The sequence below is a fragment of the Schistocerca nitens genome, chromosome 6 (genome assembly GCF_023898315.1).
Source record: "Schistocerca nitens isolate TAMUIC-IGC-003100 chromosome 6, iqSchNite1.1, whole genome shotgun sequence".
NCBI lineage: Eukaryota > Metazoa > Arthropoda > Insecta > Orthoptera > Acrididae > Schistocerca > Schistocerca nitens.
Window position 1 is genome coordinate 737,723,466 of NC_064619.1, and position 19,807 is coordinate 737,743,272.

Below are 19,807 nucleotides of genomic sequence, written 5' to 3' on the forward strand. Positions count from 1 at the left end.
CGAATGTGGAACACTTGAAGAGGTAAATGAATAATTCTACTTCATAAGTAGAACAGATAAATAAGAATAAAGAAGAAATGAATAAGAATAAGAAATAAGAAAGAATAAGAAATAAGATATAAATAAGAAGAAAGAAGAATGAGCTAAGAAATCACTAATGGCAGGGATTTCACAAGGCCAAAAAGATTTCTATCAAAAGAAATAGCTATTATGAGCCAAAATTATAAATGTTCAGATCAGAAAGAGATTCACAAAATGTTATCAGGTACAAAACATGGGCAACTAAAAACACAGAAATGAAGTAATTTGAACATTTTTGAAATGTGTCATTAAAGGAGACTGTTGAAAATGCGGTGGATTAGTTAAGTTATTAATGAAGGAGTTGTACAGTGAATTAAGAAGAAAAAATGAATTTTGAAGAACATAGTGAATCAAAGACATGGCATACTTTGCAGATATTTAGACATGAGCTGTTGCTGAAAACTGACTTAAAGGAGTGGTAGAGGGAAATAACTGCAGGGGCAGTCATAGGTATGAGTACACATTTCAGATCAGTATTGATGTGGCATATAGCAGTTGCAGCTGGGCTGAAATAAAGAGGAGGAAAGCTGGAAAGTGACCAGAAAGTGATCCTGCATCAAACCAACTTCAGGGTTGATGATCTAAACAAAACAACAGCCTAATAGTACTCTATACTTCAGTTACAAGTTATTAATGAAGTTTTACAGTGAATCAGCAAGAAAAAATGAATTATGGAGAACACAGTGAATCAAAGACATGGGAGGATAATACATACATGTGCCTACATTTCCCTTTTATTAGAGCCCTATTGGACAGGCAGGGGATGAAGGGAGGGGGGCGGGGGCAGGCAGGGGATGAAGGGTGGGGGGTGGGGGGGGAGGTTGGGAGGGGGAGGGGCAGGCAAACTCCATCCCATCCTACACACTTAATGCCTTGTGGAGAAGAACTGTGCAGAAGAAGTGCTCCTTACTTCCTTCGTACAGAGTGGTTTCAATGTATCTATCGATGCTCTGTGCTTCATACCAAAAATGTGAACCACAGATAAGAAATGCTTAAATGTTTTATGCAGTTGGAGTCATTCCTTATTGTTCTAGAACATAAAAACTGAACTTGTCATAATGAAATGATACACACTATTACTGAATAGCTAATACTGCAATACAATATTGACTCAGTTGCATAAATTGGCAGCTAATGGGGAAATCATAAATGGCCCAAAATCTTTTCACCTCTACCAGTAAAAGACCAGGTAGTTGAAGAAATGATCTGATAAAACACTCACCTAACTTCCCTGACACCTACCTTTACCCACAAAACACACACACACACACACACACACACATACACACACACACACACATTGTAAATCTTGTTTAACTGATTCAGAAGTTTATTTTTATACTTACGTATAAGACTCAGGCCGGGGACCAGATGATGGCGCGTAGTAGCGGCATAACGTATAGCTCTTTCCATTTTTCTCAACAGCTACAGTTCTGTTTGACATCCAAAATGAAAACTCCTTGTCCATAGTATCTATGTGCTGCTTTATTATCATTTGTGCTTCATGCGGCTTCACATAAGTAGTATAGGAATAAATCATGGGTACAAACATAGGTGGCTGTGAACGTTCTAAGTAGTATACACGACCACCATTTGGTATGTGGCCTATATCTTCTACTATATGAGCAAAGTTGGCAATAATGCCTTTTGCTGTTTCCTTCATGCCACATATCAGAATGCCATTAACAATCCAGTAGGTGTCCCAGTAGTAATATTCCCGAAAGCGTCCTCCAGGTATTATGAAACCATTTGGGACATATATCAGGGAGTATCTGTCAGGATTTTCTTTCACATCATCTGAAATTCTTCGAGCCAACTCTTTCCACATGTCATTTAAATAGTAGGCCCAGTTTCTCAGATCTGGATCCCTAATAGTGTTTAGACTAGATGGATTTTTTACCCAATCTGGAGGAGTCCATTCTTCCAATTCCTTGCCCTCTTCAAAATTATCAGAAACAAAGTTCCGTATTTGTTCTTGTGAGGGTGAGCCATTTGTTGAGTCCATCAAGGTTTGGAATTCAGACAGAATTTCTTGTGATGGTTTTTTCTGTTTCATGTCCACAAAAGTTTTGTCATCGCTGTAAATTTTGCTCTTCTGCACAGTGTCTAGTAAGGATCCCTGGCAGTAAATCTGGCTGTAAAAAAGCAGAATATAAAAAAAATTAAATGCCTTTTTCATAATAATTTCCAGTTTGCAAACTAACTATTTGTATAAGGTGAGTCTGAAGGCAACTAAAGAAAATTATGGAGGTTTGTTCATGACTTATTCTGAGTAACTGTGATTTATTCAGGTTTTTCCGCTAGCTACCTTTATTTCAGTGTGAATACTTTCACAACAATGAGGAAGCCTGTAGTATGCAATCACTGAAACACACAACATGAAGCATTAAGTGATTCAAGAAACTTCAGATGCAAACGTACTCTAAAAAGCCAAATCATATGGCACAGCTGACAAGGAGATGCCTAAATGCAAGAGTCTTTCTTTATTCTTCACACAGAGTGGTTGCCTTCCTTCACAAAGTGTGAGAGCTATGTGTTCAATTGTATCTGTTACATATGGGTAAGTATAATGGGTACATGTGTAGCACAGTGCCATATTTGTGTCAGATGACAGCTAGAGAAGAGAGAGGGAGAATCTTCATGCTGGAATATAACTGACTCGTTCAAATAGCATCCAGGGCATTGCTGAGTTCAACAGTGTTACGTGCCCTCACTTCAAAAGGTCCTACTGATAGGTTTGGAATTTAATTCAGAATACAGGCACAAGACTGTTGATCAGGATCTTTACACCACCAGCTCTCCTTCCATTTGCCGTAAAGGCAAAGTACTCTGATGTGGTTGCTATGGCAGCAGGAGCAGCTCTACATAGTGTTTTTGTGCCACTTTTCCACTACACTGAATGGACCTGTACATGAGGTACAAATCAGAGAACTCTTCATCAGTAAACCTATCCTATATAGTTTTCTGTCACAGTAAGTATATAACTACGATCGGTAGAGAAATGAATGTGAGACAGAAACAAGTAATACAGAATGTGAGTTTGAGGATGAAGAGTAAAGTGGGCATTACTGTTGTCAATAGCAAATTTTGTATTACTGGTGGCAACAGTAAGTATCATGACTGAATGGAACAAATTCATTACTAAGAAAGAGACACAGCTCATATTGTCAACATCTGCAGTGTTGTGCAGATATTTTCATTACAATAAAAATACGTAGGTGAATGGGAACAAGAAATTAAACAAAGTTAAATTACTCTTTAATAAGCCTCATGAGGCTACAAATGCCTTATTAAAAATACTCAAAAAATATCACAAAGACTTTAAATTTTGTCTGTGAAGTGTAGGCTCAGCTTTTATATGCAAAGTAACATCAAACTGCTTCCATTCATTTCATTCATTCATTTATGGCAATCCACAGATACCGTCATATAGGGGTAACTACAGGAATTTTCTATCAGTTAAAGGACACATCAACAAAGAGAAGCAATTGCTATTAATTAATTCTGTACATTATTTTAACGAATAGGTTTTATTACATTTCTGTGAACTATTTTTGCTTGTTCAGACTAAACTGAAAATAATAAAATTAGCAGAGCATATGTTAAAAAGCTACACTGAGGAGAAGCTGTTTTTTTATTACTGCTTGCTTATTTATTTTTGTAGTTAAGCATCATTTTTTGCCAAAAGAAACATGGACAACTTGTTCCTGTTGAAGAAACACACCACAGGCATATTTCTTACAATAAGGAAGTAAGCCTCAGAAACTCATCAGTTTATTGTTTTTTGTATTGAAAAGTAAAACCACTTGAGAAAATTACAAAATTACGAAGTGGAATTGTTGGTCAGCACTTACCCCCAGGCTTCAAAATACGAGTATTTAGTGCTGACAGTACACATTGTTGTTGTTGTGGTCTTCAGTCCTGAGACTGGTTTGATGCAGCTCTCCATGCTACTCTATCCTGTGCAAGCTTCTTCATCTCCCAGTACCTACTGCAACCTACATCCTTCTGAATCTGCTTAGTGTATTCATCTCTTGGTCTCCCTCTACAATTTTTACCCTCCACGCTGCCCTCCAATACTAAATTGGTGATCCCTTGATGCCTCAGAACATGTCCTACCAACCGATCCCGTCTTCTGGTCAAGTTGTGTCACAAACTTCTCTTCTCCCCAATCCTATTCAGCACTTCCTCATTAGTTATGTGATCTACCCATCTAATCTTCAGCATTCTTCTGTAGCACCACATTTTGAAAGCTTCTATTCTCTTCTTGTCCAAACTATTTATCGTCCATGTTTCACTTCCATACATGGCTACACTCCATACAAATACTTTCAGAAATGACTTCCTGACACTTAAATCTATACTCGATGTTAACAAATTTCTCTTCTTCAGAAACCCTTTCCTTGCCATTGCCAGTCTACATTTTATATCCTCTCTACTTCGACCATCATCAGTTATTTTGCTCCCCAAGTAGCAAAACTCCTTTACTACTTTAAGTGTCTCATTTCCTAATCTAATTCCCTCAACATCACCCGACTTAATTCGACTACATTCCATTATCCTTTTTTTGCTTTGGTTGATGTTCATCTTATATCCTCCTTTCAAGACACTGTCCATTCCATTCAACTGCTCTTCCAAGTCCTTTGCTGTCTCTGACAGAATTACAATGTCATCGGCGAACCTCAAACTTTTTATTTCTTCTCCATGGATTTTAATACCTACTCCGAATTTTTCTTTTGTTTCCTTTACTGCTTGCTCAATATACAGATTGAATAACATCGGGGAGAGGCTACAACCCTGTCTTACTCCCTTCCCAACCACTGCTTCCCTTTCATGTACCTCAACTCTTATAACTGCCATCTGGTTTCTGTAAAAATTGTAAATAGCCTTTTGCTCCCTGTATTTTATCCCTGCCACCTTTAGAATTTGAAAGAGAGTATTCCAGTTAACGTTGTCAAAAGCTTTCTCTAAGTCTACAAATGCTAGAAACATAGGTTTGCCTTTCCTTAATCTTTCTTCTAAGATAAGTCGTAAGGTCAGTATTGCCTCACGTGTTCCAGTGTTTCTACGGAATCCAAACTGCTCTTCCCCGAGGTTGGCTTCCATTAGTTTTTCCATTCGTCTGTAAAGAATTCGTGTTAGTCTTTTGCAGCTGTGACTTATTAAACTGATGGTTCGGTAATTTTCACATCTGTCAACACCTGCTTTCTTTGGGATTGGAATTATTATATTCTTCTTGAAGTCTGAGGGTATTTCGCCTGTTTCATACATCTTGCTCACCAGATGGTAGAGTTTTATCAGGACTGGCTCTCCCAAGGCCGTCAGTAGTTCCAATGGAATGTTGTCTACTCCGGGGGCCTTGTTTCGACTCAGGTCTTTCAGTGCTCTGTCAAACTCTTCACGCAGTATCGTATCTCCCATTTCATCTTCATCTACATCCTCTTCCATTTCCATAATATTGTCCTCAAGTACATCGCCCTTGTATAGACCCTCTATATACTCCTTCCACCTTTCTGCTTTCCCTTCCTTGCTTAGAACTGGGTTTCCATCTGAGCTCTTGATATTCATACAAGTCGTTCTCTTATCTCCAAAGGTCTCTTTAATTTTCCTGTAGGCAGTATCTATCTTACCACTAGTGAGATAAGCCTCTACATCCTTACATTTGTCCTCTAGCCATCCCTGCTTAGCCATTTTGCACTTCCTGTCGATCTCATTTTTGAGACATTTGTATTCCTTTTTGCCTGCTTCATTTACTGCATTTTTATATTTTCTCCTTTCATCAATTAAATTCAATATTTCTTCTGTTAGCCAAGGATTTCTACTAGACCTCGTCTTTTTACCTACTTGATCCTCTGCTGCCTTCACTACTTCATCCCTCAAAGCTACCCATTCTTCTTCTACTGTATTTCTTTCCCCCATTCCTGTCAATTGTTCCCTTATGCTCTCCCTGAAACTCTGTACAACCTCTGGTTCTTTCAGTTTATCCAGGTCCCATCTCATTAAATTCCCACCTTTTTGCAGTTTCTTCAGTTTTAATCTACAGGTCATAACCAATAGATTGTGGTCAGAGTCCACATCTGCCCCTGGAAATGTCTTACAATTTAAAACCTGGTTCCTAAATCTCTGTCTTACCATTATATAATCTATCTGATACCTTTTAGTATCTCCAGGGTTCTTCCATGATTCTTAAACCAAGTGTTAACTATGATTAAGTTATGCTATGTGCAAAATTCTACCAGGCGGCTTCCTCTTTCATTTCCTAGCCCCAATCCATATTCACCTACTATGTTTCCATCTCTCCCTTTTCCTACACTCGAATTCCAGTCACCCATGACTATTAAATTTTCGACTCCCTTCACTATCTGAAAATTTCTTTTATTTCATCATACATTTCTTCAATTTCTTCGTAATCTGCAGAGCTAGTTGGCATATAAACTTGTACTACTGTAGTAGGTGTGGGCTTCGTATCTATCTTGGCCACAATAATGCGTTCACTATGCTGTTTGTAGTAGCTTACCCCCATTCCTATTTTCCTATTCATTATTAAACCTACTCCTGCATTACCCCTATTTGATTTTGTATTTATAACCCTGTAGTCACCTGACCAGAAGTCTTGTTCCTCCTGCCACCGAACTTCACTAATTCCCACTATATCTAACTTTAATCTATCCATTTCCCTTTTTAAATTTTCTAACCTACCTGCCCAATTAAGGGATCTGACATTCCACGCTCCGACCCGTAGAACGCCAGTTTTAATTCTCCTGATAACGACATCCTCTTGAGTAGTCCTCGCCCGGAGATCCGAATGGGGGACTATTTTACCTCCGGAATATTTTACCCAAGAGTACGCCATCATCATTTAATCATACAGTAAAGCTGCATGTCCTTGGGAATAATTACGGCTGTAGTTTCCCCTTGCTTTCAGCCGTTCGCAGTACCAGCACAGCAAGGCCGTTTTGGTTATTGTTACAAGGCCAGATCAGTCAATCATCCAGACTGTTGCCCTTGCAACAACTGAAAAGGCTGCTGCCCCTCTTCAGGAACCACACATTTGTCTGGCCTCTCAACAGATACCCCTCCGTTGTGGTTGCACCTACGGTACGGCTATCTGTATCGCTGAGGCACGCAAGCCTCCCCACCAACAGCAAGGTCCATGGTTCATGGGGGGACAGTACACATTAAAAAGTACAAAATTCTATCGTAGGTTTGAGAAAAAAAATTTTTTCCTTCTTCATGGAGCAGAGGGGAGAAGGTTGGGAAGGGCAGGATGAAGCCCTCAAAATAGGTGGGTCACTATCAACCTGATATTAGCACGAAGATGTTAGAGGCCATATGTGCATGTATTGTGCATGTATGAACTGCTTTGTCCAACAGCTTAGTTTAATTACAAATCTACTTTTGAATATGATTGTTTGCTACTCAGTTCCTCCCCCATGTGGTGAGTAGCCTTCCATCCTAATTTGTGATGTGGAAGGTACTTGTGGTTCAGAAAGCTAAGAGAGTGTTGGGTACTTTTATTCTTATCTGTCAGCAGCTCTAAATATATTGTCTCCTTCAGATAAAGTCAGTCTCAGAATTCTGTTGTCTGTTTGTTCATATATCAGAAGAATTATCTTCTTGGGCAGTGAACTTTGGGTAAACAATCTGTTTATTTATCAGAAATGAGCAGTAAGGATATTTTGTGAAGTGGTCGGCTGCTCATCTTTCAGATCTTGGAATTCTTACACACTTGACTCAATACATTTACTCCTTAATGGTTTCTGTTCCTAACATTAAAAATTAGTTTCAACTGAACTGTGAGCTAAACACGTGTAAAATACAATACAAATGTAGTTTATTATGTACTTTGAAGGCAGAGGGGCAAGAAAGGAAAGGAAAGGGAACGAACTTTGTTGTCAGCTGCATTGGGACTTCATGTGGAAATAGTGGCAACGAGTAAAATTGTGTGCAAGACTGGGATTCAAACCCAGGATCTCCTGTTTATTAGGCAGTTGTGTTAACATTGCACCATTCAGACACAGTGTTTGTCTCAGCTACACAGCCTACCTCGGTACAACCCACAGCCAACCCTCATTCCCACCTACCTGCAGTCCCTGTTTGTGTCCTCCATGTTTGCTACTTTGAGGTTCCCAAAGGAGGTTGAACATAATTGTGTGTCTGCACTGAAGGCAGTGGATTCGTTACCCATCAAGGTGAATCAATTATATGAATGTGTGTCTGTCTGTTATTTCAGACATGCCTGAAAGAATAGAGGCCATGCATTCATAAAACAAAAATAGTTTTCATGTAAACTTTGCCTTCTTGTTTATGGTTCAGAGAGGAGTTACGTGCTTTTGAGCTAAAGTATTCAAGTTCCTATCTAAGATAAATCAAGAAATCAGGGATCTCAACCAGCTTAAATGAAAATTAAAAACTTACCTCATGAGCCACTTTTCCAACAAATTATGTGATAAGCTATTCTTGAGAGCAGAAAATTTCTGTTAGCTACATAGTGTAGTGGTATTCATTGTAAAGCTGCACAACATCTAGTAATGTATGTGGATGGGATCAGAATGTAATTGTCTAGGTAACTAATTTCCCAGAGATATGCCAGTGTAGTCAAATAACTAATGAATTACCTACAGAGGACAAACGGCAGCTGCGGAGTTTAACTGAGGGATCAACAGCATTCTTGAAAGCAGCAGCTTTCTTTTTAATTTACTTAAGTTTAACTGGCATGAGCATGCACAGGACTAAGCAGTATGGTAACAGAATGTTGTTCATACAGTGCACAGAATAATATGCTTCTGTGACTTGCTTGTCTTTTGCGACTGAATGCACCCCATGCCAGTACTACTGAGGAAAACCCCCTGGCAGTACGGAGAACTGAATCTGGTTCCTCCGCATGGCAGTCGACTATGCTGACCACTTGGCTGGAGGTGGATAGATATCAATAAGGAACAGCACTTGTACCAAACAATATTTTTGATTGTAGCAATAAAAAATATTGCGCACTAGATGTCAGTTTTATTATGAGGATCACTGCTGTATGATTACGAATTAAAGTTACAATATTCACCACTTGGGCATTATTTGATGTCAGTTATTTTTATATTTCCAACTTTTAGTGTCATGGGGGTGGCTATTGAGAGTGCTATGTAAGGATCTGCCTATCTAGCATGCTACGTAAGGGTCATAAGTGCAGTACTGTCACTCTACTGTATAGGGAGGCAAAGAATGTACTTATTGTTTATAATTCAATGATAGAGGAACTCTGGCTCAAATTTAAAAGAATAGTTGACATGCACTGGATAGATATGTATGCAGTAATACAGTTCTTAGTGGGAGGGATCCTCCATGGTATATAGTTACTGTAAAAAAAGTTATGTAAAACAAGGCATAGGACTATAGATATGGAGATGCTGAACGAAATGCATTTGGCTGTCAAGAGAACAATGCATGATGCCTTCGATGACTACTGTAGCAGAATACTGTTAACTGAAATTTCACAAAATCCAAAGATATTCTAGTCCTTTGTAAAGACTGTTACTGGCACCAAAGTTGGTATCCAGTCCCAAGGGAATGAGTTAGGAACTGAAATTTAGGGTACCAAGGCAAAAATTGAATTGCTTAACTCTGTTTTCATTTGTTCCTTTACAAGGGAAAACCCAGGAGAATTGCCCCAATTTAATCCTCGTACCACTGAAAATATGAATAAAATAAGTATTAGGGACAGTGGTGTTGAGAAACAGCTAAAATGGTTAAAATTGAACAGAGCTCCAGGCCTCAGATGTAGTGCCTGACAGATAACTGTGGTCAGTTCTTGGAGAAAGGCACAAGTCACATTTGTCTGCAAGAAGGGTAGTAGAAGTGATCCACAAAACTACTGTCCAATATCTTTGACATCAATTTGTTATAGAATTGTAGAACATATTCTGAACTCAAACATAATGGGATATCTTGAAGAGAATGACCTCCTCATACTGAAAGCTTTGGATCAAGGCAGTCAGGTAGATGCAGCGTTTCTTGATTTCCTAATAGCATTTTTAACTCAATATCACAACTACGCTTATTGTCAAAAGTACAATCATATGGGGTACAATCAAGAGGCTGAGGAATTGCAGATGTTTTGTGTGGTCCAATGAGGTGCAGTTAGATTGTAACATTACTATGAACTGTCACAACTATTACTGTCATGAAAATTTCACATTCATGTGAGCAAGGCAGTGAAATTATCAGAGCTTAATACATGGTGTCATCTGTTGTTGCATGTTTTGATTAGTACCTTCGGATCAGGCATAACTTGGTATGCTTGTCAGGGATTTTGCCTGTGCGGAGATGAAATGTTTCACACACTACAAGATGCAGCCTGCAATGAAACTGGACTTGTGTCACACTCCTTTTAGTTTATAACACACTTCATCATCTTAGTTCAGAACTGCCAAGCCAGGTTTGGGTCATGTATGTGTGATTTCTGAGTATTGTAATACCCACTGCCTACATGTGCTATTCTGCTAATATTATTTATTCACTCATAAATTATTCATATAAGATTGACGTTATGCAACTTTGGTTAATTTAATAATAAGCACTAAGTAAACAATGCTTTGATGTCACTGTTTGGTATGTGGTACATTTATTGTGATAATATCAACAAAGGTGAGAGGGCTGTCAGCAATGAGTATATATTGGATTGCAACTGCTAGTCATTTCCATGTTCTGAGTGTGTTTACAGTGCAGAGAGAGATGTAGATTGTAATTAACTTTTTGTTAATAAATACTCTGAACATTGAAGTTGTTTACAATTGTTTGATAAAAAGAAGCAATGAACAATGAAACTGAATACTTAAATAAAAATAAAACTTGAGAACTAGTAACTAATCCAGTGAATCTAAAAATTCTTGATGTAAAGTAGGTTTTTATGAGAAAATCAGATGACACTTGTAAAGCAAGATTAGTTGTAAGGGGCTTTCAGCAGAATGAGATTGTGGATGATATATGTTCACCAGCTGCTGGGATGCAAACATGGAAAGTGTTGTTATCAAAAAGTCTTTACTGTAGAACCAATTGATGTACAGACTGCATTTCTGAATCATGAAGTTTTCTTGTAAATTTATGTAAACAAATGTCCAGGATATGAGGATGAAACAGGTTGAGTCTGAAGGTTACTTAAGGCACGGAAATGGAAATGTCGTGTGACTAGGGCCTCTTGTCAGGTAGACCATTCGTTGTTTGAGAGAATGTCCTCAAGCACAGTGCCATTGTCTGGAAGAGTTTTTAAAAAGTCTAGGTTCTAAAAAAAGTAAATATGATTATTGCCTATATGTACTGATGACTGCAAATAATATAATTGTATTTGTTGATGATTTGCTAATCTGAGGTAAAAGAAAAATGTTGAATACAAGAAATAAAGAATCCATTATTTAAGCAATTTGAAATGAAAGTCGTAGATGAAGTAAGCAATTATCTTTGGGTAAACATTGACTATAATTATGCAGAGAATGCAGTGGCTCTCGGTCAGGAAAACTGAATCGATCACTTGCTGAGAAATATCAGATTGAACAATCAAAAGTTGCACAGTATATCCATGAAAGTTAATTTGAAATTAAAACCAGCACAATTTGAGCAGATTTCAGAGTTGTTACAATTATATTCACTTTAAGTATGCTTTGTGAATACTGAAATATTTGTATCAAACAAAAGGTTCTAAGTTAACACTTTGAAGGACTGAAAATATTAATCTCTTAAATTCTTTTGTAGATAAGGACTGGGCAGGTGATTGTATAGAATTTAAGTCTACTGCAGGCTATGTAATTAACTTATTCAGAACTGACACATTTTGGAAATCTAAGAAACAATGGATGTGTTACAAATTCTTCTTTTTATGTTGAAATGTAGCACTGTCAGCAGCTGTCACTGATATTTTGGATATTTTGAGTATTTTTGATGCAAAGCCTGGCGAGCCTGTTAAAGTATATGAAGACAACTCAGGGGTAAACAGTATTGCTATATATTGTAACATTACTAAACAAGGGCATACCCAGCATCTGAACTAGCAGGGGGCAGGTCATACTAGTCTCATGAAACGAAGACTCGAGACATACAGCACTTCTTACTAAATAAAACAGTAAACCAGTGAAAAACTGCTTTTAATAACACTTTAAAATACAAGGATGCACTTGTACAACCCAAGAAAACATGCAGCATTTCTTATTAAATAAAACAGTAAACTAGTAAAAAACTGCGAATATCTTCCTGGGGAGGGGGGGGAGGGGGGGGGGCAGCTGCGCCCCACCCTGCCCCTCACTGGGTACGCCCATGTTACTAAAAGTTCAAAGGATAATGGCACAGACTACCATTTTGTAAATGAATCTTGTATGTATGGGCTTATAGACATTTGTAAAGTGAATACATAAAACAATGTAGCAACCATTTTTTTTTTAATCTTTGAGAAAGGATAAATTTGATTAATTTAGAGAAATGTTTGATGTAATTTGATTGTGATGTAAATATAAGGATTATGTATGGTTGTACAACAGTTAGTCAGTTTCTTGCCCTGAGCATTTGCTGTGTAAAGAGAGATGTAATTGTGTTAACTTTTTGTTAATAAATAAATATAAAAAGTTAACAGCTTATTACCTATCGTATAAACTACTAAATAATGCTAAGAGCTAACTCCAAGACAGAAATCTACTACATTCTGACATCACATTTTGTGATACTTAAGCTCAAGAATGTCACTAAAAGTGATGCATTTTTCACAGATCTTTTATGTGATTTATCACAAAACTTCAAATTTTCATAATGCACAAGTATAACAAAGAAAGGTACCAAATATGATTTGTTAGCTTCATAAACACTTAGATGAACGTGATGGCTGATCAGTTTTCTTCCCTTCTTTGTCTATTACTCCATCCAAGACAGCAAATATTGTATGGATGGTCTCCAAAAGTGCATGTAAATTTATGGGAAACAATCTGTGCAAAATGAACATACAAAATTTTACATTAAGTAATACAAAGAATAATACATACAAAATTGTACAAAAATGTTCAAGGAATAATACTTGGTCATACAAGACACAGTAATACAACTTTTGTATATGTATACTAACGGTATTGTATCTGCACAGTCTCTTTGCCCTAAGGCTTTACTTTTGTCTTCCCTAAACAGGAAGCACTTATATTCACTACAATAATTCAGTAAGGATTTTACCACACTGTCTATCAGATTTAAAAAATTAACAGAAACTTTAGGGGATGAAAGACAGTGTTTTCAGTTTTGCCTTAGTATAAACATTTCAGAATTATTTATTGGCCTAAATAGTCACTTACCAAGTAAAAACACTGTTCAAGTAGAAATTCTTTAAATTCTACTTTAAATTTGTTTTCACCTTGTAACTTTATGATGTTGTCTGGCAGTACGTTGTAGAGTTTTGTACCCATATGGCTCACAAGCCTTTGTGTGTGTGTTCTTTTATTCGCTGAGTATGGTGTGCTGTACTATTCTGAGTACTATAGTTATGCAAGTCAGCATTTGTCTGAAAATCTGTAAGATGGGCCGTAAAATATAAAACACATTTGTATAGGTATATAAGGAAGGTACTGTTAGTACTGTACCCGTCACTGCCAAATGTAGATGTTGGCGTGTGGTGCAGGGATGTAGGACACGGATGGAACCTGTCAGGATGCACCATATTAAAACTCGGCCACGATCTTCTAGTGTATTATTATTTCCAGCTACAGTGCCACATTCCTCTCTATCTGTGTCACAGTTTCCCACGATGCCAAGGACACCACTTCACTGTCTGCAAAACACCTTGGCGTGGAAAGGCTAACTCAGCGACCCGTGCAACATATTGCAGTGTGCTGGATGTGTACAGGCGCAGTGTTTTGATGACATCAGGATGTGCCGGCAGCTGACTCAGCGGCCTTTACTTGGAATGCCTCCAGCGTGTGTTGAAAGTGAACCAGACTGCCCTTGATAGCAAGCCATCGAGCGGCCTGTTACCGGCTGGCTACAGACCCTGCATTGGCCTCAGAGGGTCAAACCAGCGACCCGCCACGGACTGGGATGCTGGCACCCCATCTGTGGCTGCATGTACCCAGTGGTGTGAGATGCCCCACTGTCTAAGGGAGCTGCCATACTTGAATCCCCCTCGTTAGAAAACCGGCACCTACTTGTATGCAGCTGTGCGCCTCTATTTTGCTAACACACTGCTCCAAGTCACGTACTCATAACACATAGGTTGGGTCAGTGTGCCCCTTCTGCCTGAAACTTGCATCATGCAAACCGCTGTGTTTACTCTTTTCAGCAGTTCTACAGCCCTGTGGCCTCCATTCTACTTCGCAATCGCTAGTAAGTGTGACTTACTGTCAACAGGCCCGTGGCTGGCTGTAACTTGTGCACTCAGAAATATTGCACTGAATCTAACTTTTACCTATGTTAAACGGTGGTGCTGCTACATTATTCCCCCCTTCGGAAAGACCCGGTCCCCAGGTCGACCTCCAATTACTCTTAAACTTGTTTTGTTCATCCCGTACTTATGACATATATACTAATACTATTAGGAAACTTTGATGTGGCCTAATACTCTTAAATGCATGGCATGAGACAAAATGTAAAAAATCCTTACTGGATGACCACTCCACTTAATGCTCGATCAACCCCTTACCTACCCATCTTATGCCCTCGGTATCCAATCCACTGGTATTTGGACTACCGTCAATTCCCTCTTGGAATTGGCTCTCAGTCTGAACAGATTGAAAACAACACACAGCAAAGTTAAGGCTGTGTTGGAACTTAGCACAGAGGTGCTCAAACCGATAGTTACTTGTCATTACCTCTCCCTACACTCGGTGACATGTTGCACAAGCTGTTCAGCTGATATGCGCCCCTCTTGCTCTGAAATTAACTGGTTCACGGATCTCAATAGGCCTGACTCCAGAGTTTGATTTAACAAGGTCAAATTCTGCCATGACAAAAACTCTAAAGTTGCTTCTGGCCAGTACAGCTGTGGCTGTGTAACATTCAATTGCGTGACTCCCGAAATTGACGCTGGCAGATGGAAGATTGGTCCTATTATGTTACACGCAGTTCCATTGATTAAAATTCTGCTCCCCTCGAGCTCTGTACATTTCGCTTCTGCAAATACTCCCTGCTCAAAACAACTTGCTACTACTATAAAATTTTCATAGGTGGAGAAGATCCAATGCATCCTGACCTGTTGCAAGCTCAATTTATGCTCCACGATGTCCCTCGGTCAGTCAATTTCTTTCCTTCTGTCTAAAAATAACTGCACCATGCATGTGCCCAGATTGGTGCTTCTCACCCTGTCTGGACATACCGTTATCTTCCCTCTATTGCAGCTGTGTAATTCCTGCTCACTTTTCTACTTCTACCAACTTGCTCAACGCTCCCCTTTTCAGTGCCCTGAGGATGGTCATCACCACCACCCTTCCTCCCTGCAGTTCCCAGCAGGCTCACAATACTCAAAAACACATACAACATATGAAAATACAATGCCTAATTAACCTACGCAAACCCAATTCTACATAACAAGAAAACAAAAAACTACAAATACTGTACCATTTTCTAGATCGCAAAGCATACGGTACATCATACTGTACTCTATCTTCCTGGTTTTCACTGCACTTAACACCTCTCTCCACTCTCTCCTTCTTCCTCTTCCTTTCCTATAACATGCCTGGAACCACATCCGGACAACCCTTAAATGACCACAACCGCCCAATGTGTACTATCGTTTTAGTTGGCAGTTGAAGCTTAAATGTTACCTATTGCCCTACTCTATACTGTGGTAAACTTCCTTTCTGCTTCACTGCATCTTCCTGCCTTTCCAAAGCTTTCGTATTTGCCTTTTGTACCAGTTTCAAAACATCCTGAATTGTCCTTGCAAACTGATGTACAGATTCACCGGTCCTTCCTTTCTGTAGCTTCACTAAATCGTATAGTGATGGCATTTTTCGCCCGTACACTACCTCAAATGGAGACAAACTGGTATTGGTTTGGACTTTTGCATAGTATGCAAGTACAGAATGCTTCAGATACTCATCCCACTGACAGTGATGAGAATCCACATGAAAACTCAGCATCTTCCCAATTGTTCTCTGTACCCGTTCCGACATTCCATTCGCCTGAGGATGCAACATGCTCATCCTCAACTTCTTTACGTTCAACAATTTACATAGTTCCTTCATTAAATATGACTTGAAGTTGGTCCCTTGGTCAGTAATTATTCTCTCCAGTGCACCAAACTTCAAAATCCAGTTGTTTATGAACACTTGCGTGACCATTGCTGCCTGTTGATTTGGTACAGCCACCATCTCCACATACCTCGAAAAATGGTCTATTATTGTCAGAACAAATCTTTTCCCCAATGGTGTTCGACTGAAAGATTCTAAGAAATTAATTCCCAACCTAGAAAATGGACATGTCACTTCCGGCAATCATTGTAGCTGTATCCGTTTCCAACTCAAATCTGCTCTCTGGGCACATGGTATACAATTCTTGACATACTGATCCACTTCTACTTTCCTATCCATCCACCAATACCTGTCCACCACTCTCCTATTTGTCGCTCTACTGCCACCATGACCAGATAACACATGATCATGTGCTTCTTTTAAAACCTCATCTCTCAGCTTTGCTGGCATTGTTGCCATACTGCTAGGTCATAACCTACGACTTCTACTTTTGCCTCCTTTCTACTCATTATATCTGCATTACCGTGCTTCTTGCCAGGCTTGTGCACCACCTCATAGTCAAATTCACTAAGCCTCACAGCCCACCTAGAGAGTCTAGTGGACGGATCCTTTAACTCCGACAACCACTTCAATGGAGCACGATCTGTCACTACCCGAAATCTTCTCCCATATAAATAACATTTAAAATATGTGATTCTATAGATTACACTAAACATCTCCCTCTTGTTGTTGAGTAATTCCTCTCTGCTGCAGTCAACTGCCTAGATGCATAGGCTACAGGATGTTCTTTCCAATCAATTTCCTGACTAAGAACACACCCTAATCCTTGATTTGATGCAACACATGCTAGAATAAATTCATTTTCAAAATCTGCAAACACAAGAACCGAACTTGATGTTAACACTTATTTCAGTTTGTCAAATGCTTTCTGACACTCTTCTGTCCACTCAAATTTAACACCCTTCCATAACAATCGCATCAATGGCTGAGCTAAATCTGCAAAACCCTTTACAAACTTTCAACAGAAATTGCAAATTTCGACCACTGATTGCACTTCCTTAACTGTTTTTGGTTCCCAAAATTCCTTACAGCCTGTACCAACCTCGGTTCTGTTCACACTCTATCCTTACTGATGATATGACCTAAATATTTCACTTCTTCCCATGCAAAGTGACACTTCTCCAGGATCAATGTCAAACGAGCTCCTCTTAACCTCATAAGGACTTCCCTTAACAGCTGTCTATGCTGCTCCAAACTTCTTGAAAACACTACAATGTCATCCAAATAGACAAGACACTGCCGTGGTTTCAAACCCCTGAACACACTGTCTAGCAACCTCTGAAACGTTTCTGGAGCATCTTCAAAGCGAATGGCATTCTGATGTACTGGTAATGGCCTCCAGGAGTAGAGAAAGCAGTTTCTGGATGATCCTCTGGAGCCACCTCTAACTAATGATAACCACTTGTCAAATCCATCGTAGAAAAGTATTGGCACTGTCCTAAGTGATCCAAAGTCTCTGATATGTTGGGAATGGGGTATGCGTCCATTACTGTCTTATTATTGAGGTATTGGTGGTCACAACAGAACCTGTATATCTTAGTTCCATCCATAGATTTTTTAGGCATAACAACAATGCCCGCTCCCCAGTAATTATTACTATGCTCTATAAGACCGTCTGCAAGCTGCTGATTGCAGAAAAAACGAATCCTTAAATTCCCACAACAATTCTTCCATATGCTCTTTTCCTCCTCATTTCAAATGCTTAACTTTGCTACGCAATGCAATTCTATCAGCAGTTTGTGACTGATCGCTATGCCTACCTCTCAAACACCAGTCTTCATCACCTGGTACATCCAAATTCGCTACTAAAACTCCTTTCCCTAAATTCGCATCTACAACGCTAAATTTATCCATGTTCACTGTGATTCCGCACCAGTCGTTTCCCTCTTGCATGCATACAATACTATGTTTCACAAAACAACCAAATGGATCGAAAACTTCATAATCCTCCAATGGTTCAATAACACATACCGTACCCACAGGTAGACTTGACTCTACACTTGCCCAAAGCGACTTCCTGGTGCCACTAGACACATAGCCATGCCAATTAAGCCTTAATGTTAATGTATGCGGCTCAATTAGTTTGCTCATTATGTTGAACATCCCTCATGACAGCTCTGAATCAACAACAGTTTCCCTAGCTGAAATAACATTCCACCAAGTTCCACAGTCCGTTGTCCAAGGTCAATTTTGGCATGATTTTGATGCAAGAAATCGACTCCTAGGATCATGCCATAGCTCTCGCTTACCCATGGTACCACCTCCATGCATGCATCAAATTGGACTTTTCCTATGCGAAAGTCAACTGTCACTGACCCCACAGGTGTGACCTCCTTATTCTGCACTCCACGCAGCCTATAACATGGTGGTTCTAACTTCCTTCGACCCATTAAACTTTTAGTAGCCACTGACACTTGCGTCCCCATGTCCAACAAAGTCTCAAACTTTTTAGTTCCTATGGATCCTACCACTGAACATTCCACCTCTGCATACATATTTGTAGCATTTAAATTAAATGGGAGCTCCCTTAGGTGGGTCTTGGGCCCCCTCTGCCGTTTGATGATTGTCCACCTCTACAAACTCCACTTCTCCATCCTCCACGCTGCTGATTTCCACTCCTTCCTCTATTCTTCGGTGACTGGGTACAATGCCTCTGCATATGTCCCATACGACCACACTCATAACATTTTATACCCACTGTAAACACTGTTTGTCTATCACGTACACCTGTTGCCATGTCTATTTCTTAACATTGGATTGGCAGCTGAATGGCCGAATACAAATATTTCGGATTCCATTTCCACCCCATATGTGCTGGTAACCCCCTCAAAAATACATCAAGTGCCCTTTGCTCGGCCTCCTGCAACAGAACACCATTCGCTTAATCGCTCTTACCCAACTTGTAAGTATACTCGTTAAATTTTCTTATTCTGTCCGCAAATTTCTCTACCGTCTCCCCATGTCTCTTTGTCATTGTATTCAACCCCTTCCCAAAAGTACTGAGTGCTATTCTGTTTGTTGTACCTCTGTAAAAGCCCCTCCTACAAATGCTTAAACTGTTCTGCCTTCCTTAAGCCCTGAGAACACCTTACATATGTCTTCGCTTGACCCATTAATCTAATATTGGCTACAAGTAACAACTGTTCATCAGACCAGCTATTCATCACAGCTGAAGTTTCCAAGTCTTCCACAGACAAACGCACATCCTCAGATGCCTTGCGATAAAATGGAATAATTAAACTCGTGGCAGCTGGATCAATCTCCTGCTGTGGCATCCTAGGCAACAACAACTGATCAGATGCAGTTTCCTGCCCACTCTAGTTGTTAATTCACTTTTCAACTACGTATTGTTCACTGTCAATTGTGCTACTTTTTCCAACAAAATCCGTACCATTTCTGGTTCCGACACACCTTGTGACCCTGACACTGCCATTGTGTTGCTTTCATTCCCAGTTAGTCCCATT

General features: G+C 39.4%; 1 protein-coding gene across 1 annotated transcript in view; it reads right to left on the reverse strand.

The window, feature by feature from the left end:
* The window catches only part of LOC126262786 (trehalase-like), a 366,709-nt gene that overhangs the window by 203,322 nt on the left and 143,580 nt on the right, over positions 1 to 19,807 (reverse strand). The window contains exon 2 of the mRNA XM_049959607.1: positions 1,428 to 2,216. Within this exon, the coding sequence (XP_049815564.1) occupies positions 1,428 to 2,216 (789 nt within the window). The remainder of the gene's footprint in view (positions 1 to 1,427; positions 2,217 to 19,807) is intronic.